The sequence below is a fragment of the Phyllostomus discolor genome, chromosome 2 (genome assembly GCF_004126475.2).
Source record: "Phyllostomus discolor isolate MPI-MPIP mPhyDis1 chromosome 2, mPhyDis1.pri.v3, whole genome shotgun sequence".
Classification (NCBI taxonomy): Eukaryota; Metazoa; Chordata; class Mammalia; order Chiroptera; family Phyllostomidae; genus Phyllostomus; species Phyllostomus discolor.
Genome location: NC_040904.2, coordinates 194,396,492 through 194,422,692, shown reverse-complemented (window position 1 = coordinate 194,422,692; position 26,201 = coordinate 194,396,492). Strand labels below are relative to the sequence as shown.

General features: G+C 37.7%; 1 protein-coding gene across 1 annotated transcript in view; it reads right to left on the bottom strand.

The window, feature by feature from the left end:
* The window catches only part of LOC114513902 (antigen WC1.1-like), a 109,911-nt gene that overhangs the window by 45,676 nt on the left and 38,034 nt on the right, over window positions 1-26,201 (bottom strand). Inside the window, exons 11-13 of the mRNA XM_036016952.1 lie at window positions 25,743-25,829; window positions 24,493-24,639; window positions 23,114-23,228 (exon numbers count right to left, since the gene is read on the bottom strand). Coding sequence (XP_035872845.1) covers window positions 23,114-23,228; window positions 24,493-24,639; window positions 25,743-25,829 — 349 coding nt within the window. The remainder of the gene's footprint in view (window positions 1-23,113; window positions 23,229-24,492; window positions 24,640-25,742; window positions 25,830-26,201) is intronic.

The following is a 26,201-nucleotide window of genomic DNA, read 5'->3' as shown; positions in this document are numbered from 1 at the left end:
CTTAGGGTCTACAGAGAATGGGCAGAAAGACCCTCACTCCTTGGCTTTGTCATAGTCTGAGCCTTCATTCTTTCTGTAAATAGTCTCCTAATCTCTTGGCTGCTTTGCTACCCCTACCTGACTCAGCCTGCAAACAATGCCAGACAGAGGCAGCTGTGGCCTTGTACTGAAATCAAGGGCTCCCAGTGGCAAATATGGCCTGAAAAAGAGTGTACATTTTGTCTGTTGAAGCCTGCTCTGCCTAGCATAACCCTGTTGATTACAGCAGCACCAGTGCCTTTGCATATGTCACCATAACAATCAAAAGAAGGGGGAAATGTTGGGGATCACTCTGTATGGTTGTAGAGATTGCAGCCCTGCAAGACCAGGCTCTGAAAGGGGCTAGTAAGTCTCCCTGAAAAACCAGGTAATGCAGGTGGCAGACACCACCTGGCTCTAACCCTGAGGGTTCCCGTGGGAATCAGGCCTGATAAATACATTGTATGCTTTGAAGCTTGCTCTGCTTTGTTTTGTATAGCCCTGGTGATATAAACCAGATGTTTGAGTTCAGATGAGTAAACTCCTTATCTCGTGAAACTGGTTTTAAAGACCCTCTGGCATAAGCATGACTAACAGACCCTGACCTATGACAGACCTCTGTGTTCCTTCAATTGTTATCTATAGATAATACCTGTTTTTGTATGACTATAGCCTTTTTGACATTGATTGATGAACTATGCACGTATGCTGTATACACCTACATTACCATTCCCAATAAAAGCCATTTGGAAGAAGAGCTAGGGGCGTTCTCCACTAGAGGGAATTGCCACCCCTTTTCTTGCCAGAACAACAAGACTGTGTCCAGGATGACTTATTCCTCATCTGCTATGGACAGGAGGATTCTGCTGGATGGAATTCCTCCCACATGTATGTTTCTAGATAATTACCCATTTCTGGTATGTTTTCCAGTTTGTTGGCTTATAATTTTTCATAGTGCTCCCTTATGATCCTACATATTTCTGTAGTGTCAGTTATAAGGTTTGTTATTTCATTTATGATGTTAAGTCTTCTATTTTTTTCTTGGTTAATCTAGCTAAAGTTTTGTTAATTTTGTTTCTTCTTTTTGAAAAGTCTAGTCTTTTGACTTTTCTATTGTTTTCCTGGTCTCTATGTTATTTATTTCGGCTCTGATTTTTTAAATTTTCTTACTTCTGGTAATTTTGGGTGTATTTTTCCTAGTTATTCAGATTTAAAGTTGGGTTGTTTATTTGATATTTTTCTGTTTTATTAATGTATACATTTATTGCTATAAAGTTTCCTATCAGAGCTGCTTTTACAGCATTCTATAGGTTTTAGTATATGGTATTTTTATTTACATTCATTTCTAGACACTTTAAAATTTTTCTCTTGATTTATTTTTTGACCTATTTGTTGTTTAGGAGTGTGTTGTTTCATTTCTACATATTTGTAGACTTTCCACCTTTACTCTTGTTGTTGACTTCTAGTTCTATACCACTATGATTGAAAAAGATTCATGGTATGATTTCAATTTTTTAAAATTTGCCAAGAATTTTTTCTGTCCTATCATACAATTTTTTCCTGGAGAATGTTCTGTGTACAGTTTAGAAGAATGAACATTCTGCTGCTATTGGTAGCATGTTCTACACTGTCTATCAGGTGTGTTTGGTCTAATGCCACAATTTTCAACCTTTTTTATCTCATGGAATATGTAAACTGATTTCTAAAATCCTGCTGCACACTAAAAATATATTTTTGACAGTCTGACAAAAATAAGTATAAAAAAGGCAAAAACATAATGAAGTTTTATCAGTATTGTGAATAAACTTGAACACAAATACACAAAGTTCTATGTCATGTCTCGATGGTAGAATTTTTTTCTCTCTGTGGTAAGCAACTAACATGAACTTTCTCTGGCAACATGATTCAGTTATATGAGAGAATAAGTCTTTATGTCTCTCTGTATATTTATTTATGTGTAATTTAAAGCAAAGTGTAAATATGATGAATCTGTTTTAAAAACCTTTTAAAATTTTTATGTGGTCATCTTGTTTATCTCTTGTTTCCCAGGTTTTGATCTTCCTTATCAGTTTTTCATGTGGTTCATGGTACTTATTTAAAGTTCAAGGTTTGGAGGATTATTTTTTCTCTGGAATTCATAAATTTACCATGTAAACTATGACAATGAAACAACTCAATAAAGAAAAAACAAATTAAAAAGGCATAATTTTGATTTATTTACAGCTTATTGTGTAGGCTGGTGTGATTTTTGAATTTGACAGCCTAAAGGAAAAGAGGTCAATGCTCCCAGCTAAATAGTCAGGTGTTCCATATTTTAAAAATTCTTGCCACATACTCATGTGCCTCTTGTGACACACTGGTTGAAAATCTCTGGTCTAATGTATGGTTTAAGTTCAACATTTCCTTGTTGATATTCAGTTTAGATAATCTTTCCATTGCAGAAGGAGAATTAAATTCTTCTACTATTATTGTATTACTGTCTATTTGCCCTTCATATCGGTTAGTATTTGCTTAATATACTCAGTTGCTCTAATGTGAGGTGTGTATATGTTTATGATCATTATATCTTTTTGATGAACTGAGCTCTTTATTATTATTATCTTTATTGTTTTTCAAGAATAGCTGCCTCCATTTTTCCCTTTATGAGCTGCACTGTTTCATATTTATTTTATAACTTTATGTCACAATATACCTCTTTCTATTTTGTATATTTGTTAAAAATTAGTAGTGAAACTATTTTTAATAATAATTTTCTTTAACCTGTATACTATAGTTAAGTGGTTAAAAAACCATTCTAATACAGAATTAGAATATTCTGAATTAAACTGTATATTAACCTTCGTCAGTGTGTTATATATTGTCATATATTTTCATGTTGCTGATCAGCATTTTTTTTCATTTCAACTTGAATTTCTTTCAAGGCAGATTTAGTGGTCATGAACTTCCTCAGCTTGTCTGACTGGGAAACACTTTATTTTCCTTCATGTGTGAAGGACACTTTTTCTGCAATCTTGGCTAGAAACTTTTTTTTTCTTCACACCTTTTGTCATGTGATTCCACTCTCTCCTACCCTTTAGAGGGTTTCTTACATGTTACAATCCATTTTCTTCCTTACTGCTTCTAGTGTTCTCTTTATTTTCGGTTTTGACAGTCTTATTATCCTAAGTTTTAAATAAGTTCTTTTTTTGCCCATGGGGTAATAGGATGATCAATTAGCTTTGTGAACTTGGATGTCCAAATATCTTCCCAGGTTTGAGAAATTTTCAGCATTATTTTTTAAGTAAAATTTCTGCCTCCTTCTCCCTTTCTTCTCCTTTTGGATTTATAATTACACCAATATTTGTTCTTTAGATGGAATCTCATACATCATATAAACTTTTATCATTTTATAAATTCTTTAATGTTTGTTCTCCTTTCACTTGGTTTTCAGAATTCCTGGCCTGTAGGTCACCTTTTTTGGCTCATTTGCAGAGCACTGTTGCAGATACTCTCTATTTCATTTTTCATTTAATTTATTGAATTCTTCAATTAAAATCTTTATCAACTAGATGGCAAAATTCCAGGACTTTGAGTTTGGGAATGAAGAATTTTTGTTATCTTTTGCTGATGACGTTTACTTGATTTTTCATGTTTTTTTTACATTGCTACTTTTGCATTTTGAAAAATCAATTTTGCATTTTTCAAAGTATAAGTTTTTGATTATGCTGCTGCAGTTGTCCCATTTTTCTCCCTTTGCCACCCTCCACCCAGTGCCTTTCTTCCCTCCAGCAATAGCCTCCATAGTTCATGGCAATGGGTTGGTTGTGCATGTAAGTTCTTTGGTTTCTCCATTTCCTATCTTATTCTTAACACCTCCCCATTGATTTTGTTCCTACCAATTATGTTTCTTTTTTTAAGGATTTTAAATTGCTACAGTAAAAAACAGCTTAAAATGTTTTAAAACTATTTATACACTTATGCACATGTAAGTACATACATGCATTGAAAAATGTAGAAGGCGGTCATTGCCAGCGTTGATCTCTATGGAGCAGAAAAATAGTATTTTACTTTTGAGTATTTGTATTTCTTTCCCTTCTTCTTTTTGACTTTTTATTGTTTCACTTTTCTTTTCTATTTTTTATAACTATTTTCTTCTTCTAGAATATATTTTATTGATTATGCTATTAGAGTTGTCCCATTTCCCCCCTTCACTCCCCTCCACCCTGCACACCCTCTCCCACCCACATTCCCCCCCTTTAGTTCATGCCCATGTGTCATACTTATAAGTTCTTTAGCTTCTACATTTCCTATACTATTCTTGCCTTCCCCCTGTCCATATTCTACCTACTATCTATGCTACTTATTATGTGTACCCTTTCCCCCACTCTACTCCCCCACTCCCTTGTTGCTAACCCTTCATATGATCTCCATTTCTATGGTTCTGTTCCTGTTCTAGTTGTTTGCTTAGTTTGTTTTTCATTTTGTTTTAGGTGTGGTTGTTAATAATTGTGAGTTTGCTGCCATTTTACTATACATGTTTTTTATCTTTTTTTCTTAGATTCGTCCCTTTAACATTTCATAAAATAAGGGCTTGGTGATGATGAACTCCTTTAACTTGACCTTACCTGAGAAGCACTTTATCTGCCCTTCCATTCTGAAAGGTTTGCTGGGTAGTACAATCTTGGGTGTAGGTCCTTACCTCTCATGACTTGGAATACTTCTTTCTAGCCCCTTCTTGCCTGTAAGTTCTCTTTTGAGAAATCAGCTGATACTCTGATGGGAACTCTTTTGCAGGTAATTGTCTCCTTTTCTCATGCTGCTTCTAGGATTCTCTCCTTCATTTTTACCTTGGCTAATGTAATTATGGTGTGCCTTGGTATGTTCCTCCTTGGGTCCAACTTCTTTGGGACTCTCTGAGCTTCCTGGACTTTCTGGAAGTCTATTTCATTTGCCAGAATGGGGAAGTTCTCCTTCATTATTTTTTAAAATAACTTTTCTACTTGTTCCTCTTCTTCTTCTGGTACCCCTATAATTCGGATGTTGGAATGTTTAAAGATCTCCTGGAAGTTCCTAAGCCTCTCCTTTTTTTAGAATTCATGCTTCTTTGTTCTTTTCTGATTGGATGTTTATTTCCTCCTTCCTTCCACTCTGTTGATTTGAGTCCCAGTTTCCTTCCCATCACTATTGGTTTCCTGTACATTTTTCATTATTTCCCTTATTGTAATCTTCATTTTTTCATCTAATTTGTGACCAAATTCAACCAATTCTGTGAGCATCCTGATCACCAGTGTTTTGAACTGTGCATCTGATAGGCTGGTGATCTCTTCGTCACTTAGTTGTATTTTTTCTGGAACTTTGATCTGTTCTTTCATTTGGGCCATTTTTTTTGTCTTGACACACCTGGTGAGGGGTGGAGTCATAGGTTTTCACCAGGGTGGGGCCACCCAGTTGCTGGATTGTGATGTTATATGTGGAGCAGGGGTTTGCGAGGGAACAATGGCACTTGCCTTACTCTCTGGCAGATTTCCGTCATTCCCCCCACTTCTCCCAAGCAAATTTTGCCATTCTGGTGCTGATTACCATGTGGGTGGGTTTGTGTGAGTCCTCGGACCCTGTGCATCTGTCCAACGAACTCTCCTGTGAGGCTGGGAATTTCTCCCAGCACCTCAACCCACACAGGTGTTTTCAATTGGTGTTTTGAGGCTTTATTTCCCAGTGCTGGGACCCTGGGTTTCGAGATCTGTCTCCATCCCCAGTTTCACCTGGTTTATCTATACACAAATGTGGGACTGACTGGCTGTCTTGTGGGCACGCACCCCTCCACAATCCACTGCCTTGCTGACACCACCCACTGCCACCTGTGTGCCCAGGGTCCACCAGCTGCCCTGGGGGTGAGCCCTCTCCATCCTGGCTCCTTGACTCTGCCCCTCCTACTTGTCTGGAAGAATGTGTCTACTTTAACTCCTTAGTTGTCAGACTTCCATACAGTTCCATTTTCTGTCAGTACTGGTTGTTTTTTGTTTTTAAATTGTTGTTGTCCTTATTTTGGTTGTGCGAGGAGGCACAGTGTGTCTACCTATGCCTCCATCTTGGCTGGAAGTCCTTGAGGCTTGTTTTGTGATTCAGGAAAATTAAATGTACATTTACCCTAATACCCAACTACTCCTGGACATTTATGGTTGAGAAACAAAAACTTACGTCTACACAGAAATCTGTATGTGGTTGCTCATACCAGTTTTATGTGTAATTTTAAAAAATTGTAAACAACCGAAACATGTTATCTGTGTGACTTGCTATAAAGCTGTAATTTCTTTGAAATAAATTTTTTTCAAAAAAGACAATTTCAATGTGTTGGTATACTAGATGTATAATACATACTGAAGAACATAAATTTTGTAGCCTTATTTTGGGAACTTAATTCCTACTTAAGAAAGTGTAAGATTTTTCTACATGAAAAATGTGTGGTTTATACTTCCGAGAAAGTTGATAGTATAGACATTTCTAGTGTTTGTCCCCTGTAAGTAATATTAATTTGAATAATGATCTGTTGACAAAAATAGGTTAAAAGGAGTGAAAGTTTGCAGGTGAGGGGTTACACTTGATTAGAACCCAGAAATAGGAAAAGACATGCTGAAGAGGACAGGAAAGACATTTTCACATTTCTGCTGTCACCTCTCCCCCATGCCGGGAACACAAAAATGGAATGAGACAGCCTCTCCATGGAGGACAGAAGAGTAAACTGTACTCTGGAGATCATATGCAATAAGTACTGGGAACTGACGAAGACTACGGATACACATTAGTATCCTGTGTTTGGGTCTGCTTTGGTTACCTAAGAGAAAGTTGAACTCAGACCAGGAATTGGTGGAGGGATAGAGTTTTTCCTGTGGCAGTGGGCTGGGGAATCACTAGTGAAAGTGACTTGGAGCATTAGACCTCTGCTGTCAGGTGCTCTTTTGAATGGGAGAGAATCTATTGACCTAGATTTTTTGAAACATGTTAGACGAGTTTGTGTAGTAGGTTAAGAGTAAGGTATTATTCAGACAATAGTGAATATATCCAACTTTGGATATAGTTCCAATATCCAAAGAAATGTCACTGTCAAACCTTCTGTTTGGCTCAGAAGAAAGCATAACCCCCACCTTAGAGAAGTTGTTCCCTTGCCATGAAAATCTGTGACTGGGAAGACATTCCATGATCTATGATACACATTCCTGACACAAATAACCACACAAAGACAAGGTTTTACAGATCTTCTAGGAAAGGATCTGATATCTTTCTTCAGGACAATCTGTCCTTTTCTGGTCCTTCAACTTAGATATCTTGTTTAATAAGACTGGCTCTCGAGCTGAGAACACTAGGGAAATAGTTCTTTCATCAGGTGAATGAATATTATTCTGATGCAGTGAGATGCACATTCTAAACATATGTGTGGTAATCTGCCCTCTTACTGGTCTGGCCTGCTGGGTTAGTATTTTGGGTTCCATGGAGCTCTGGTAGAAGGGAAGCTCCCTGAGTTTACTTGTTTCTGTATAACATGCATTCAATAATGTTTGGCCAATCCCTGCCCAGACCATCATCACTTGTATTGTGCCTGAAACTGACTTCATCATTCTGTTCATCTAGGTGATAAAAGAGCTGGGGCAGAGAATTCCACAACCTGTCTTATGTCTTGATGGCAGAGATTGAACCAGGGGTCAGTTTATCCCCAAATGGTGGGCCTTGGCCCTCTGCCCTCTTTTCCATGCTGTTTTTATTTTTCCTTTTTGTCATGGTCTCTCACTTTTTCCTTGAGATAGACCAACATATAAGGAAATGTAAGTGCCATAGTGTGCCTTAGGACACAGGGAACCCAGAATGAGAGAACAAGTATATGGAGGGAGGAGATAGTAGTACACATTATAACTTGGAGAACATGAAAACAATGTCTGGTCTTTTATGATCTTTAAGGAATTGATTGAGGGTTAAGTAGTCTTAGAAATCAAAATTTTAGCCCTGGCTGGTGTAGCTCAGTGGATTGAGCGCGGGCTGCGAACCAAAGTGTCGCAGGTTCGATTCCCAGTAAGGGCAGATGCCTGGGTTGCAGGCCACAGCTCCCAGCAACCGCACCTTGATGTTTCTCCCTCTCTCTCTCTCTCCCTCCCTTCCCTCTCTAAAAATAAATAAATAAAATCTAAAAAAAAAAGAAATAAAAATTTTATATATGAAAGAAATACCTGGCAGCACAGGTCAGAATTGTGTTAAGAAGCTCATTTCTGGTTTAGCTGTGGAGGATGAGGAAGTATCTGGGGCCCTGCCTGAGCTGACATAATGCCCAGGTATAAGGATAAAGTGAACCCAGTAGAATCTGGAAATATATGAAGGAATTTCCAGATGACTGTCTCTGACTCAGTATGCCTTGTCTTAGTCTTGATCAGAAGCAGGTATTTTCTGTGCAATGCTGTGCATAAGAATAAAGAAAATGAGGTACAAATGGACCATCTGAGAAGCCCAAGTAACTATTCTTTGCCCTTCACCCCTGGCTCATATGGTCATAAGCTGGCAGCTTTATTTACTCCCATAGTCCATGTGCAAAATAGCTAAGACCCTCATACTCAAATGTGGTCTTAGTGAGACAGCCTCCTCCTATTCTGTTTGGCCTAAGACTGCTGAGTCTTCCAAGAAGAACATTTTTCAAGCAGAGGTTTGTGGAATCCTCATGAACTCCATAATAAACAGAGGGTGATAATCTAGACTCTCCTTTGCTAGAAAAGTTTCTCTTTCTTCATGTTCACCTGGGATGGTTCTCTTCTGATCAAGGTTCCCTCTCAAGTGGCTCAATGACTAAACTACCAGTTTTTCATGGTAGGCAATGACAAATACAGTGACTCTTCTCCAGGTATTTGTTGAAATATTTACTTTGTGAGAGGGATAAGTGCAGAAGGACTTTGTAGAGATGAGATCATCATAGAAACAACCTGGGGATACTGACAGTCCATTTTTCTGGGGAACATTCTGACCATGTGTTGACCATAATTCCTGAAGACTGTGTATGTGAGGGGACTTGCTCTCTAGTTAAGGTCACTCTTCCCTCCTTTGTGTTATACCATGGCTCCCTTTGACATCATAAGGAGGGGACATGCTGGATGCTTAGATTCTCTGTTCCCACAATATCATCACCTCTTTGTGAATGTATGCTATAGATGGTGTGACCACGTTTCCTTCACACAAAAGAGAATTGCCAGGTCTTCAAAAGGTTGTTGTTATGTTGCTTTTAGACAGATAAAATAAAGTACATGTGGTTTTATTGCAAACAACCAGAATGTGTAGCTCAGCAGTGCCATTATAGAAATAAGAATATGTTATTTAAAATGAGAATAATCTATTATTGTGGTTGGAAAAGTTAAGTGAATTGCCCCAAATTTCACATGAAGTCACTGTAACTCTCAGCCATTTGTAAATGTGTCTCCACTTCCCCAATTCATGCTACACTCCACCTCTGCTACTGCTCTTGAGACCCTTGTTTGCCCTTAGAACCTAAGTATACAGTACAGTGACTAGATATCCATGTAACTTAAGGAGTGATTTCCCCCAATAAGTCTAGCGCACACCTGGTACCATACATAGTTATTACAATATTACTGTAAACTCAGTTGCTTTTAGTCAACTCAGACCTCAAGTGTCTTACTTCCAGGTGAAATCCTAGGGGAATGAGTTATGATGTCTCATTCTACTAAAGCAACACAGGTAGTCACTTTTACAAAGGAGGAAAAAAGATAATGGTCCTCATGTGTCTAAAAAATTATTTAACCCATGACGACAGGTGAGCCTTTCCTGTCTCCATGCAAAGTGTTCCCACAGCAAAATCATTTGAACATTCTAAAAGCTTGTCTTGTTGGCACTGTTTTCTTTTTCTTTTTTAAAGATTTTCATGGCATTTTTTCAATTATTATTTAACCCCCGTATAGCAGCCCTCTTCCCCCTGCAATCAGCACACTGTTGTCCATGCCCATGAGTCCCTTTTCCTTTTCACTCATTTCCTCCACCCCCTAACTCCTGCACTGTTTCATGATATAAGTGCCATGTTCCTCTCCCATGCTAGGGTGAAACATGGTGAGATAGATGCATGCAGAAGGAATTCTGTGGATTTTCTTTTCTACCCAAAGCTTATGGCCCCTCGTCAATAGTGCTTCTTTATTATCAAGGGAAACTAACTTTTTATCTGTCTTTTCCAACATCAGGTTTTCTTTTCATGTTAAGTTCCTGCGTATAATTCTTCCTCGTCTTTACCTACCAAGTACACCTGTTTACTTGGACTTTCTTGCTGTTTGCCTCTGTTAACAAAGTTCAGTTTCTTTGTCATATTTGGTCATAATGCACCAAGTGCATATCTCTATTGGAGAGATAGGATGGTGGGTGAAGGAAGGAAGAAGGAGGAGGAGAAGGAGTCAGACAAAGAATGGGTAGGAGGGAGGGAAAAGGAAGGAGAGGTGAAGGGCAGGAAAGGAATGGAGAGATAACCTGGATTGGAGACATAGAATAGGTTGGTTTGAGATGGAAGGAACTCCTGTGAGTAGAAATGTTAAAGTCTCTGATGCTACCTATCAGAGCAGGGATTTCTGTGTTGAATGGTAAATTGAAATAGTAATTTGTGAGAAAGAACTGTTGACAAAATGAACTTAAAGTGTAAGACTTGAAGCCATAAAACTCCTAGAAGAAAACATAGGCAATAAAAGGTGAGACATCTTTCTTAGCAATGTTTTTTTACTTTCTGATATATCTTTTCCAGCAAAGCAAACAAAAGGAAAAATAAACAAATGGGACTATATCAAAATAAAAAGATATTTTTGCACAGTGAAAAAAAAACACCAACAAAAGTAAAAGACAAGCTTGATGTGGTGAACAATAATACAATGTACAGATGATATATTGTATTATAGAATAGTACATCTGAAGGCTATATAATTTTATTAACCAATGTAACCCAAATAAATTTAACAAAAATTAAAAAATGAAAAGAGAGTCTACATAATGGAAGAAGCTATGCACCACTGATACAGCCAATAAGGGGTCAATATCCAAAATATCTAAGGAACTCATAACACTTAACACCAAAAAGACATAATCTGATTTAAAAGTGTGGTGGGGAAAAAAGGCAGAAAACTGTACTTGAACAATAATTTTTAAAAAAGTGGGCAGAGAACCCAAATAGATATGTCTCCCAAAAGGACATTTAGATGGCCAATAGGTCTATGAAAAGATGACATCACTAATCATCAGGGAAGTGCAAATTAAAAGCACAGTCAGATAACACCTCACACTTGTAAAAATGGCTATCGTGAATAAATCCACACACTATAAGTGTTGGTGAGGATGTGGAGAAAAGGGAACTTTCCTGCACTACTGGTGCAGCCACTATAAAAAACAGTATGGAAAGCCCTCAAAAATTTAATGATGGAACTACATCATGACCTAGTGATTCCTCTTGTGGGGATTTATTCAAAGAAACCCAAAACACTAATATGATGGAATATGTGAACATTGCAGAGATATTTACAATAGCCAAGATATGGATGCAACCCAAGTGCCCATCAAGAGGTGAGTAGATAAAGAAGACATGGGACATATATAGATTGGAATATTACTCGGTCATAGAAAGAAATGAAACGTTACCATTTGTGGCAGCATGGATAGACTTGTGGGTATTATGCTAAATGAAATAAGTCCCTCAGGAAAGAGAAATACCATTTGATTTCACTTGTATGTGGAATTTAAAAAACAAAAGGAACAAGAAAACAAACAGAAACAGTCTCATAGGTATAGAAAACAGACTTATCATTGCCTGAGGGATGGGGATAGGGGGACTAGGTGAAAAAGATAAAGGGCTTAAAAAGTACAAATTGATAGTTACAAAACAGTCACAGGGTTATAAAGTACAACATAAGGAATATAGTCAATAATATTGTAATAACTGTATGGTGCTAGGTGGGTACTGGAAATAGTGGGGTACACTTTGTAAGGTGTATAATTGTCTAACCACTACGCTGTGCACCTGAAACTAATATAAAATAATATTGAATGTGAACTGTAATTGAACAATAAAATAAAAAAAAACAGTTTAAAATCCTAATTCACCTTGATTTTTGTAAAAGTGTAAGGATGTCTGTTAAGATGGTACTCAAGTTGACCATGTGATATTGGTCTTCTGTGCCTGCATCTGTTTCTTTGGGATGCGTGTCGCTCTGTATGTTTGCTTCTCTGGCTGTTTTTGGGTGCACGCTTCTTCTTTTTTATCTTATCTTACATTTTATTTTCATTGTTTTCTTTTATATGTCATTAAATTGTATTAATTCTTTTAATATCCTGATTGTTTTAAAAAGTTTTAAATAATTTTTGTTTCCTTTGTCTCTGGGTTTGTGCATGTCTTTCCTATTTGTTTCCTAAGTCTGTGATTATTTCTGAATGAATGTAATTTCTTTTACTTTCTCCCTGCTTTCTGTTTACTTGCTCAGAAAATATCTTGTACATGTTTCATTCCTCATGTTTCACTACTTTGGAAGAGAAATACAACTGTAAGGTTTTATTGTCCCACTCCCCCCAGTGTCATTCTACCCAGGATTAAATGAATTTAAGGAGACAGAGGCTTTCAAATCAGATATCAAACAGAAAGCCCTCTGGGTACTTAAAGTAGGAAATGATTTATTACAGGAAATTTTATCTAACAAAATCCTCATCATGATGTTACAAAAACCAGAGGAAGCCACCCATCCTAAAGGTCACAATACTACAACACAAAGGCTAGCAATTTTCAAGGTAAGTGCAAAGCCCCCTCTAAAACTAAATCTGTGAATAGAACCTATTTTGGTGGAATTTAGCCCAGGTTGCTTTTGAAGGGATTGTGGGAAATGTAGTCCTCAGTCTCCCAGTCCTAGTCTCTCAGGAAGACCATAAAGGAAGCAGGATAGTTGAAGAATTGACGACGTAATTCAGCTCAGTCGCCTATTCAGTGCAAAGCAAGCTAGCTCTCTGCTTAGCTTCAGCAGAACACTTTGTGATCACACCACAGGGCTCCTCTAGCTACTTTTGTTTCTGTTTTGATCAGGGATTCTTCAGGGCTCTAGGTCAGAAAGGCTTAACATTGCCCACATATTATGCTGGGATTGCATTTGTTTAGAAATTAATTCTAAGTATGGAAGCCATCCTCTCCCTTATCTTTCTAAAAGCCCACTACAATCATGATAGTTTTTCATCCATGACACCCTAATCTTATTTGATGTATTTGATATATAAGTTATATATTGTGTATAGGGCAGTGACATTCTAGTCTTAATTTCCTTCCCAGGAAACCATTGCTCTTGAAACATGCTCCCTGGATAGTGATATGCCTGAAGAATTCATTTACTTAGTTACTTACGTACTGTTGTTGAAATATGGTTGTCTCCTTTTTCACCACACCAGTCCCCCCATCCATCCCCACCTCCCACCCTTGAACCTACCCCCTTTGGCTTCTGCTGGGATTATGCCCTAAGAATCCTGAAACACCATTTCAAAAGAACCTATGCACCCCAATGTTCATAGCAGCACAATTTACAATAGCCAAGTGCTGGAAGCAACCTAAGTGCCCTCCTGTAAGTGAGTGGTTAAAAAACTATGGTACATTACACAGTGGAATACTATGTAGCAGAAAGAAAAAAGGAGCTCCTACCCTTTGTGACAGCATGGATGGATCGGGAGTGTATTATGCTAAGTGAAATAAGACAGGCCGTGAAAGACATTTTTTAAAAAAAAATTTGCACTGTTAACCAATCCCTGTGACTGAACAGTTTTCTTCATGGATGATGGGTGGTTACTTCCCTTATATTTGTATAAGCAAACAGTTTGACATCATTAGTTTCTGAACTCAAAATCAGTTATCTCTTATGCTAATGATGCCATGGGAGAAAACTTCCACAATCATTCAACTACTAAATATCAAATAAAAATGGTTTCATTGAACTACTAGTATCCTTCCACATAATCTTCATATAACATTTTTATGTCAACAACCCTTCATATTTTTCCCCTTTAACTTTATATTGATACTTTGGATCATTAAATTAATCTTATGTTTCAAACATTGTTTTTTATTGATTTTATTAGGGTGACATTGGTTAAAAAATTATGTAGTTCTCAGGGGTACAATTGTATAATACATCATCTGTATATTACGTGTTCACCATCCCGAGACAAACCTTGTTTTTAAATGGAAAGGCAAATATTCACATTGTTTTTAAAATACCTCATTCATGATGATTAAAATAGTGTTTTCTCCCAGGAAAAACACCATTTATGTATACAGAACACACAAACAGACTTTATATGAAAACAAATAAAAGTATTGAGCAAAGCTCTTCATGAGCAGGAAAGGGCTTTTCTGGAGGAAGAAGATGTGCGGGAGTCACTGAGTGTCTTTCGGCCCCACCCACTTGCCATAAGCAAGCAGAGTCTTTCTCGGAAAGAATTCAAAGTAACACAGAGCAGATATTGTCCTTCTCGTGATTATTATTGACAATAAAGAAAATATCAATGATTGTTTTCCATTTCAGTTTCTAAACTTGGATTTTTATCTCAATAATTAGTTGTAAAGTTAGGTTGAGAAACTTTCAGTTTCTGAGAGTGTGCTCAACATGAAGCCCATAAATGCACATGAGGACGTTGGTTCCTGTTTTTATCCCCTGAAACCAGAAAGTAACCACAAGTTTCACGAGATCATTTCCTTTTTGTTTCATTTGTTTAATTGCTCTTATTTGTCTTTAATGTTCCATAAATAGTTCCCTCTTCCAGCCCATACTCATGCTTGTCTTTTCTATCTGGGATTTTATTTCTTCAATAAAATTGGATGAGAAAATCACACAGCGTTATGATTACACTGCATGTTTCCTGTCCAGTCCTGCACTGGGCACGATTTTTGTCTTAGTCTGTGCCATGGTGTCAGTGATTTCTCCCTTGTTTTCGGTGAGAAATGGGGAGCTTGTGGGCCCTGGGGGGAAACAGTTTCTCACAGCAGAGAGAGATTAGGCATGAAGGCCTCTGGAGATGGCATGCAACAAGTCTTGGGAGCTGGCAAAGGCCATGAATGCACATTAGCATCTTGCCATTGGGTCTGCGCTGGTCACCTTAGAGAAGGCTGAGTTCAGACCAGGACCTGGGATCATTGTGTGCACTGGGGAGTTCTGGTGGGACAGAGTATTCCCTGTGGCAGTGGGCTGGGCATCCCTGGGGAGCGTGACTTGAAGCATTAGACAACTTCTGCTGTGAGGTGCTCCTTGGAAACATGTCAGATGGGTTTGTGTGGTAGGTTAGGAATGCAGAGATGTTGCTTCAAAGGGAATTCCATTTGTGAACAAGCCTGTGTTCTGGTACTGAATATGCTACCACCTGATCCCTTGGCTGTTTCCCCAGGGTTTCCAAAGCTGCTGCTGAGGACCAAGAGAGCACATTCTGGTGATAGTAGGAGCAATCCCAGTGCCTGGTATTGTTTAGTTCAGAAGAGAGCATCACTTTTATCCCAGAAAATAAAACATCCCCTCCTCTGACACAGGCAACTGGGACACACAGTCAATGGGACACATATGTTCCTGATGTGAATAAACACACTAAGACAGAGAATTCTGGACCTTCTAGGGAATGATCTGGGGTTTCTGCTCAGGAACATTTGACCTTTCTTTATCCTTCAACTTAGGTGTCCTTTTCTGTAAATAAAGCTGGCTTTAAAGCTGAGGAGTCTGAGGAAACAAGGCTGTTTCCTTTGTATGTAGGTGTGATTCCAGTGCAGGAACACTTATTCCAAGTATTTGAGTATGTCTTTGCTCTTCCCGGTCAAGTTCAAATATGCTAGTGATTAAGGTCACTGAGGCTTTTGTTGAAATTACCTGATTCTACTCAGTGTGTCCTGTATGGTATATGTAGGAAGAGGCTTGGTTAATTCCCCACTGAGACATTCATCACTTCCACTGTTTCTGAAACTGTGACTTTATCAACCTGATCACTTAGGAGGTGACAGCTTGAACAGAGAATTCCTTTATCCCTGTTTTCATCTTCATGTGTGAGTGTGAGTCAGACACCTGTTTGCTCCTAAATGTGGTCTTCTGGCTGTATATTCTACTTCCAATGACCACCTTCTTCATTGCCTTCTCATTCCTCCCCTTCTTTAGTGAGGCTGATAAACACATAGAGAATTGTAAGCCTTGCCCTGGCTGGTGTGGCTCAGTGGATTGAGCGCAGGACTGTGGGTCAAAGGGTCACCAGTTTGATTCTTAGTCAGGGTACATGTCTGGGTTGTGGGCCAGGCCCCCAATAGTGGACACATGAGAGGCAACCACACATTGATGTTTTTCTCTCTCTCTTTCTCCCTTCCCTTTATCTAAAAAATAAATAAATAAAATCTTTAAGCAAACTCAAATCCCTATCACTGTAATTAATCTTTTTTTTATCCACAGCAGATGCCCAGCATGGACTCTCTGAACCACTCTCCTCCCAGATTCTTACCTGTCCAGGACTTCAGAGTAAGCTCCTTTTCCTTCCTCTCTAGTAGTGGTTTTGAACTTTCTAAACTCTTGTCCATTTTCCTTGAACAACACTTTAAGGAGATGAATCTATCTCCTATTTTATAGGGAAATGGATGAAGTGTCCTCAAAGTGTTACTGTATGTACAAACAATGGAATAACTCTAAGTCTTAGGACCTTGAGGAGTCTAGCTTAAGAACTATGTGAATGATATAAATAAGCCCTGAAGATGTAACTTTCAAAGAAACATATCCATTATTAATATTTGTATGAATGTGTTGTCAAGTAGATATTTTTTCATTTGCATAATGGTGATAATAATATTTATCTTTTAACATTGTGGGGAAGAATAAATGAAATAATGAATACAAGCCTTACCACAAAGCCTGGTACATATTAAACACTAATAAATTATAGCTGAACATGATCCATTAAATATATGAAAAAGAACAGAGCTTCTTGGTGTATTGGGTTAGTTGACTGGAGACAACACTTTAGGACAGACTTGAGTCTCCTGAGTATTTTCTAAACTAATGTTCTCAAGAAGTGACTTTAGGAATTAATTGCCTTCCTGGTGAAAATACAAACATTTGAACTCTAAAGTTTACATCAATTTATGGATTTCCCCTCTATGTTTATTATGCATAATTTTTTACAGTATGACTTGTTTTATAAGCATGCATTCATTGCATAGTGTAGATGACATATCTGTTCATTTTTAACTGCATCTGCAACATTTAAAAAAATAAGCATTCTTTTCTTCCTGTGCAATGAATAATTAGTGGGTAATGCTAGAGAAGTACACAAGTGATTGTATTCTTTGAGACATTTTCACCAAATTTTTCATATGTATTTTACCTTCACATTCACAGACCAAAACTGCACAGTTCTTTTGATTTCACTTATGGTACTTTTCACCCACAGGCATGAGCTGAGTCTTCACTGCCTCCTGACAAATGTTGAATTTGTGGGTTTGAAATTGTTACGTCAAACCGAAAAACATTGTTTAAAGTAATTAAAATCTATTGACTTCTATACAAGCACTCATTGTGTCATATTTGGCACCAGGGTCTAGTAAATAATTCCAAAGTGTATTTTATGATTGCAGTGGGAGAACAATACCATGGAAACTGAAGTGTGTCTAGTGCTGGTGGGGAGAGGAAGGAGGAGGTGGGATAATGAAAGGGAGAGTTCAAAACCATTGAGAACAGCACTTTGTGGGTGCAGAGAGGGAGGGATAACAGCTGCGTTTAAGTTGGATAAATGTGGGCTTTGTAATCACACACTTAGGAACCCGAAATCTGTTTCTGTGGTCCTGGTAAAACTGTTTGACCCCAGTGTCTGGGTTTACAAGCAGAATTTTCATATTCTGAATAGCAAATGAGCAGACCATGCTGATAACAGTAACTGTAGCTTACTGAGTGTATCATACCTAGTGTTATGCTTGATATTCAGACACATTCCAGAAGATACTTTATAGTATATAAAACACAAAAAGTTTATGTTCTGTCCTTTCTAATTTCATCTTTATACTTCATAATAGGATAATATCTAAAAAAGGAATCCAATGCAAAAAATTCATTGACTATAAGATAAATTTATTATGAGATAGAATCTGTTTCTATTTAAATCATTTAAAAAAAGTGATGTTTTTTAACCAGATGCCAAATAGTAGAGTGGAAAGAGCAAAGGTTTTGGAGCCAGATTCCTAGCTCTATTCTGAAAAGCTACAGTGCAGTTCTGAGCATTCCTACTACCAACCCTGCCCCACCTTGAACCCAACCATGCCTACCACTGGGATTTGTGTATGAAGGGGATTTTCAGGGATTCTGCTGGCAAAGCCTGTTAAGAGGTGCTCTGGGAAGTGTCAAGTAGACAAGCCTGGCTCTTTATGAAAGCTTCAGTATCTGAAGGGTGGATACTAAAGGGACACTTGGCAATATCTGGGTTTTAGGGAGGGGGAGGTCTATAAATAAAAGTGGAAAGAACTATTTTCATGAAGAACCTTGTAAGGAATTGGTGATGCAATGTAATAATCCCTTTGTATTTCTCTAAGAGATTTATATGGAAAAGTTAATAATGAGATGAAGGAAGAAATAAAAAATTCTCTAGAAATAAATGAAAATGAACACACAATAGTTCAAAACCTCTGGGACACAGCAAAGGCAGTCCTGAGAGGGAAGTTCATAGTGATAAAGGCCTACCTGAAAATGATGAACATTTCAGATAAACAATCTAACTTTACAGCTACAAGAACTGGAGGAACAGCAACAAACAAAGCCCAGAGAGAGTAGAAGGAAGGAAATAATCAAGATCAGACCAGAATTAAATGACATAGAGACTAAAAGAACAATCCAAAAGATCAATAAATCTAGGAGCTGGTTCTTGGAAAAGATAAACAAAATTGACAGGTCTTTATGCAGACTCATCAAGAAAAAAAGAGGGCCCAAATAAAAACAGAAAAAAGGAGAGATTACAACTGATTGCACTAAATACAAAGGATGGTAAGAAATTACTAAGAACAACTATATACCAAGAAATTTGAAAACCTGGATAAAATGGACAAACTTCTAGAAACATACAATCTTCCAAAATTGAATCAAGAAGCAGAAAGGTTGAGCAGACCTACAACAGCTGGTGAAATTGAAGCAGTAACCAAAAAACTCACAGGATGCAAAAGTCCTGGGCCAGACAGTTTCACGAAGGAATACAAGACATTTCAGGAAGAGCTAAACCTTATCCTTCTCAGACTATTCCAAAAAATCCAAAATGATGGAAGACACCCAAACTGTTTTTATGAAGTCAGCATCATCCTAATCCCAAAACCAGATAAGGACACAACAGAGAAAGAATGCTACAGGCCAATATCACTGACGAACACAAATGCTGAAATCCTCAATGAAATATTGGCAAACTGCATCCAGCAATACACTAAAATATCATACACCATGATCAAGCGGGATTCATCTCAGGGATGCAAGGATGGTTCCATATTCACAAATCAATAAACATAATACATCTCATAAACAGAAGACAAAAATCACATGACCATATAAATAGATGCAGAAAAAGCACTTGATAAGATACAGAACCCACTTATAATAAAACACTCAGTGAAGTGGGAGTAGAGGGGGCATACTTCAAGGACACAATAAAGGCCATATATGAGAAAACTAAGCCAACATCATACTCAATGGAGATAAACTAAAAGTTTTCCTACTAAGACCAGGAACAAGACAAGGATGTCCACTTTCAGCACTTGTATTCAACATAATATTGGAAGTCGTAGCCACCTTTCCACTCTTGATTCCATGTAAATTGTTCTTTATCTCAATTAGTATATCCTTCATTTCTGTTGGGGTCTTTTTTATGGTGTTGAAGTACCCAATGAGTTCCTTGAACATCCTTATAAGCAGTGCTTTGAACACTACATCTGATAGATTGTTTAACTCCATTGAGTTCAGTTTTTTTCTGGAGTTCTTTTCTGCTCTTTCATTTGGGCCGTATTTCTTTGTCTCCTCATTTTTTCAGTCTCCCCTCCCTGAGTTTGTTTCTACGTATTAAGTAGAGCTGTTTTGACACTTGGTAGTGTGGCCTGATGTAGTAGGTGTCCTGTAGGGTCCAGTGTCACTTTGGCAGTGTCTTCAACCCAACATGAACTTACCATCTGATGCAGCCATTGCATTCTTGTACACTTATCCAAGATAAATAAAAATGTATTTTCACAAATAACCTATAAACAAATGTTCTTAGCAGTTTTATTGCTAATAACAAAATATTGGAAATAGTCCAAATGTTTTCAGTAAGTCAGTGATTGAACAAAGTCTAATACATCTGGACAATGGAAAACTTTTCTCCAATAAAAAGGAATGAATTATACATGCAACAACCAAATAGGTTTAAACAGTATTTTGCTTAGTGAAAAAAGTTGCAGAACATTATATTCCAAAGTTATATGATTCTATTTATATAACATTATAAAATGACAAAACTATAGAGATGGTGATAAGGAGAAGACTGAGGTGGTGTGGGAGGTATGCTATACAAAGAGGTAGCATAAAGGAGGTTTTTGTGGTGACTAACTAGTTCTATATCTTGATTTTTGTCATGTTAAGCTTTTATACTGCTTTGTATAATTTTTGTATAAGTTTAATGTTTACTACTTCCATGCTAAGCATTTATTTCCGTATGATTCTTTTCTTGATGGATAGAGGGTTGAATGCAAGAATCTTACCTTGCAGTTCTTCACTTTATTTCTCTAGCTGTAATTTGGATATTGATTTGAATTTGTAAATTGCATTTTTGGATTTATACCTAAACAGAAAAGCTATGTTCCCCAACTGTTCCAGATCCATCTACCTGACTCTGGCCCAAAGCTGACAGTAGGACTAATGGGTTGATATGCACTAGATCAGAGGAGATAGTGACAGGAAAGTAGTCCTCACCCAAATGCGGGTGCAAAGTCTTTCTCTCAAATTCTCTTTAGAGCAAGAGGATCTTCAGCATCTCAAAGACATGATATCTCTTTGCTTTATGCTGCCATTCAGAGTGTGATTCTGTCATAGTAAACAGTTTTAATTCTCTTTCAATCTTATTTCCTCTCAATGCGAGCTGAGTCTTTAACTGAGAAATTTATTCAATATAGTTTAATTGAAACAATTATTGCAGGATTAAAACTCAGAATGTGTTCAGGCAATTATTGCTACTTAGAGATCCAGTCAAACTTTTCTGGCAGCATATACAAAAAGATGAAAGTGATGTGCAAAATACCTGGGATCATCAATAAATGAATTTGTTATGGTGCTCATTTGGTGACTGAATGAAGTCAGAAATTTAAAAGCTTATTGTTGGTTAGCTAGAGTGAAGTTGCTCTGTTTGTCCCTTGTGTTTGAATAATGTGGCACACAGGGACAGAATCAACCCTAGATTTACCATTTGTAGAAAAAGGAATTGTGATAACAAGAGTCAGATAACATTCATTCAAGACATGAACTTATTAAAAGTGGTAGTGATAAAAAAGAAATATATTCTAGGAAATGTAAATTTCACTCAGAATATGTCAATATTCTCCAGCAGGACTTTATCTCATTAAATATTTGATGATTACACCTAACCCGGTTCCACTTATTGAACTGAAATGAGTAAAAAATGACAACTTATTTAACATTGGGAGAGATGAAAGAGAAGAAGACAAAGAACGTAGAGTGAAAAAGATCATTTTAGAGAGAAGAAACACATATAAAACACAATTTCAACAGAACTCAATGGTTTAGGAAATGCTGAGCAGTTCAGTATTGCTTGTTCCTAAAACAACTGTAAGGAACGAGCTAATGATGCTAAAGAGAGAGAGTTCCAAATGGGGAGAGCTTCATAGAATATGGGTTTTGAGTTTTCTAATGTAGTGTGCTGTTTCCCAAATTTTGATTTTTAGGTAGCACATGGGAAGTTTTTGAAAAGTAAATGTACATATAGTTTCTGAAGTTCAGAAAAATTTCTATTATTTTATAGATATTTTTGGTAATATATATTCTACTATTGAACAAAATATTTATCTCTTTAAGATAGTAAATGTAAAGAAGATCTTGGTTATATAGTTATACAGTTAAAATGCATGTAGGGGAATATTCATTATGTTGGCATGCAAATAACTTAATTTTGGAAACTTGGTATAGCTGGTTATACAGTAGTAGTGCTTTTTAGGCAAGAAAATTACATCTTTTTGGCTTGCCTGTCCTTCTTCTCTACTCTCTTTTGATGAAGCCCAAGTAATATATAACAATCATTTGGGATACAAAGAGTTGAAAGCAAATAGAGCCACTTTAAAAGCTCTTGTATTCAGGGAAGTTAGAATTGTTTGGTGTCTGCACAAATGCATTGAGGGAAGAGAATGAAAAAGAGATAGAGTTAAAAAAGGAGAGAAAATGATAGGTTTATGAACACAGACTGTATCTTGTGAAAAGACACAGTTTGTTGGAGATGGTGGAGATTTAGGATGTTGGGATATAACTAGACCATAAAAAAGGCAGTTAGAGTAAAAGATATTGCTGTGTAGTAGTAGATGTTTGTCATTAATATTCTATAAAAATTTGAGCTAAATGAGAAGAGCTGCCATCATTTCCCTTTTACCTACCAGCCTTCACTTTGAACCTCTCTTTTAGGTTTTATAGAGAGGTGAAATGTTTTGAAATACTCAGTTATGTGTTTCTGAGTTTATCTTCCTAAGAGTAAACACCCAGTTCAGGGCCAGTTTTCTGAGTTTTATGCTGGTCGAGGAAGGTGTGACCCTCTCTGATCCTAAAGGAAGGCAAGAGCATAGTCTGAGGGGAGGTGACAACACTGACTATTAAACTGAGACTTCACTTGAGGAAAGAAGATAGACTAAATTTTCCATGATGAGATGGGTGAAAATACCTAAATACTTGAAGAATAGCATTTGTCTATGAAGTTCAGAGTATTTATTAAGAATAATTTCCTTTCATCATAGGTACAGGTAAAAACTCTGTAGTAAGGAAGAAGACAGGACCCTCATTTATTGGAAAACAATGTTACAGAAGATTCTTTGAAGAGTTACTTGCTCCAAGAATGGTGCTACCTCCTGCTAAGCTCAACATCATCATACCCAGGGTCTTCTTGTCTCAGGACCAAACAGGACCCTTTCTCTTCCATGCTAGTGTTGACAGCTTCACTAGGAGACTGTAGGGAGATGCCTGAAACAGTAAGGAGAATTCAGATTTCAGTGGTGACAAAAAGATAAGACAGAGTCCTCTGGAGGAGGGAGACTAGTACAAAGTGGCTACCAAATATGTGTGGGGGCCCAGAGCTTGTGTGAAAGGCTAGACAGAGCTCCTTTAGACTGATTCTGCTTCTCTGTGTAGTATTGTCTTGATCTCCACAGTTTGGAAGGAGGTGGATGAATAATGACAAGGAGAGGAAAAAAGACATGAATGCTCTCTTCCACACCAGTGACCTGATTTCTCAAGAAATGGAGGCAGGAGATGTCCTTTCTAGAGCACCTCAGATGACCTTGCCTCAACACCTCAGTACAGACCAAACCTGCCTAAAAGCTTCATGAGAACAGCCTGGGTCCTCTGTCAGATGCTGAAAGGGAGCAGCTCAATCAAATCCCCCTGCTGCCCAGGGCCACATGCTCATATATAAACAGAAAGCCTAGTCCTAGGGAATGAAGGTTTTTGTCAATTGAAATGTTGACAGAAAATTGCATCTTAGTTTCCTTTCAGTGCTGAGATGTTATGACTCTAATTTAAGCCACTTCATATTCTGAGTTAATGGTAGGCAATACCAACTTAAAATATTTGGTTACATGGTTCTCCCAAAACAAATTTTAATAGTTCATAAATTTAATTTACATTTATATTGAAAAACTTTTCAGATTCCTTCTCACAATCTAAAGGAGCCCCTATAATTATTGTCAGAACATATATTTCAGCTTGAGGTATAAAATGGGAACAAAGCCTCTGCAACTCATAGAGATGTTTACATCAGTTGATGGTGGACATGCACACAGTATGCTTCTCCTCTCAGAAGAGATGAAATGGCTACAATATACTGTCATAAAGAAAAAAAGCAAACAAAATATAACCAGAGATGTTGAAATTAAGAACAATCTAATAATAGCCAGAGGGGAGGGCCGGGAGTAGTGGGAAGAAGGGTTTTCAAGAACTACTATAAAGGACACGTGGACAAAACCAAGGGGGCGGGTGGAAGCAAGGGAGGGAGGTGGGTTTGGCTGGGTAGGAAGGGATGGTGGGAGGAAAATGCAGACAACTGTAATTGAACAACAAAAAAGTAATTAAAAAAAAGAAGAGATGAAATGGTTACAATATACTGGGATAAAGGAGAGCTCATCTTAACTAAGTATCCAAATAAAGAAAACCTAACTGTCAATAGGCCCATACTCATCTTCTCCATCACAGGGAAATGAGGCTACTGGAGACCAAGCTGTCCACTCACCTCTTTGAGAATACCAGACATCACCTCCCTCTTTTGGGAAAAAACAATTCTCCCTCATGCCAGGGGAAGAAGGAATTTCAGGAACAGGTAACTCTTCAACATCATCATAACCGTTTCCTATGGCATTGACATGTTGTTCTGGGGGCTCTGAAAACAGACAAGGATGTAGGGTGAAATATCAAAATATGATTGGACAAGGTCATGCTCTCAGTCCCTTCTAATGCAGAGATTCTAATAGCTAATAAATATAGGTACCATATTCCACGATTGTCTCAAAGGTATGTATTTGATCTCAATATTCTCAGACATTATTTAAATCTTCTAAATATTCCAATATGTCAAGGTCAACAATATTCTTTAACATGGGCTGTTATACCATAAAAGATTAACAGAAGTTATTTTGCTAGGATATTCAGGTCCTATTTTCAAGCATATGGTACAGAGTTGTAACATGTAATATGCACATATCAGTGAATAATGGAGGACAAATTTGGACTAAGAAAACCCAGGCTGTCCACGTCACCTCTGAAGCTGTAGGAGATACAGCTCCTACAGCAGAGGTGTAGGAGATACACCTCTGAAGCTGTAGGAGATGCAGAACTTGCAGGGTGAGGAAAGCCAGGATATAGGCCACTAAGGGACAGGAGATCCCACCAGTCCCCGTCACAGGAGGTCTGGATTTTAACTCCCTCTAGAGCTCGGTTGACCTCAGAATTTATTTTCCAGGAACTCTTCTGGCCATGCTTCCTCCCAAAAGCTGTTCATTGTTATTATCTGGAGAAGATCCAGGAGAACATTCTTCTCTTAAATCCCTTATAAATAAGAGCTTCTGGTAGTTGATAAGTATAGGCACCAAGCATTCCAATGTATTTCAGGGTTTATTAAAATAATTTTTGTATCAATATACACATAATCCATTAAATGATCCAAATATCATACTATCTCAGGATCCAAACATACTTCCCAATGTTCTCTCTCGATACAGAATTTTTAAGGCGATCAGTTTTAGGTGTTTTAATAAATGGCCTTTGAATCCGTAATAATAGATGCATGTTTATAACTGAGTAGAAGTAGCTGTGGATACAGAGAACTCAGTCTGATCTTTTCTTTCTGTGGTCACAGAGTGGACAGACAGAAGAAAATTGTAAACTGGAGAGAAGGGATCCTTTCCACCCTAATCATAGGAGGAATTCTCCTCAGAGATATTCTTCCTTTTCATCCCCATCTTCCAAGGGAAGACCAGTCTCTACGATCCGAAGCAGAATCCGAGTCTCCATTCCCCTCCTTGTCCCCTGTATAATAAAGCATCTTAGTCACTGAGTCATCAGACAGGTTTCCTGATAGGGAGAAAAACATTACAGAGAAATGGAAAAACTTTTCCTGTAGTAGGAGATGCAATGTCATTGTTCAAAACGAAACTTGAGACCTCAGACCTTGTAGAGAGAGGGCTTTCAGCCCCTGGGTTAGAAGGAGGCTGACTGTGTGAGGTTGAATTGGGGGTTGGTTCTGTGCTTGCTGAAGATAACCCAAGGCCAGCTCATGAACAGAGGGGAAGGCATGGAACCCACTTGAGCTGTCTGACAAGTCCTCCTTCTTTCGTTTTACAGAGTAATCGGTCTCCTGGTACATGACCTCATCAGGAGCATCTTTGACAGCAGATAAAGCAGAGGAAAGTGACACGAGTGTAGAGACTGCCCTGCAGATGTTCA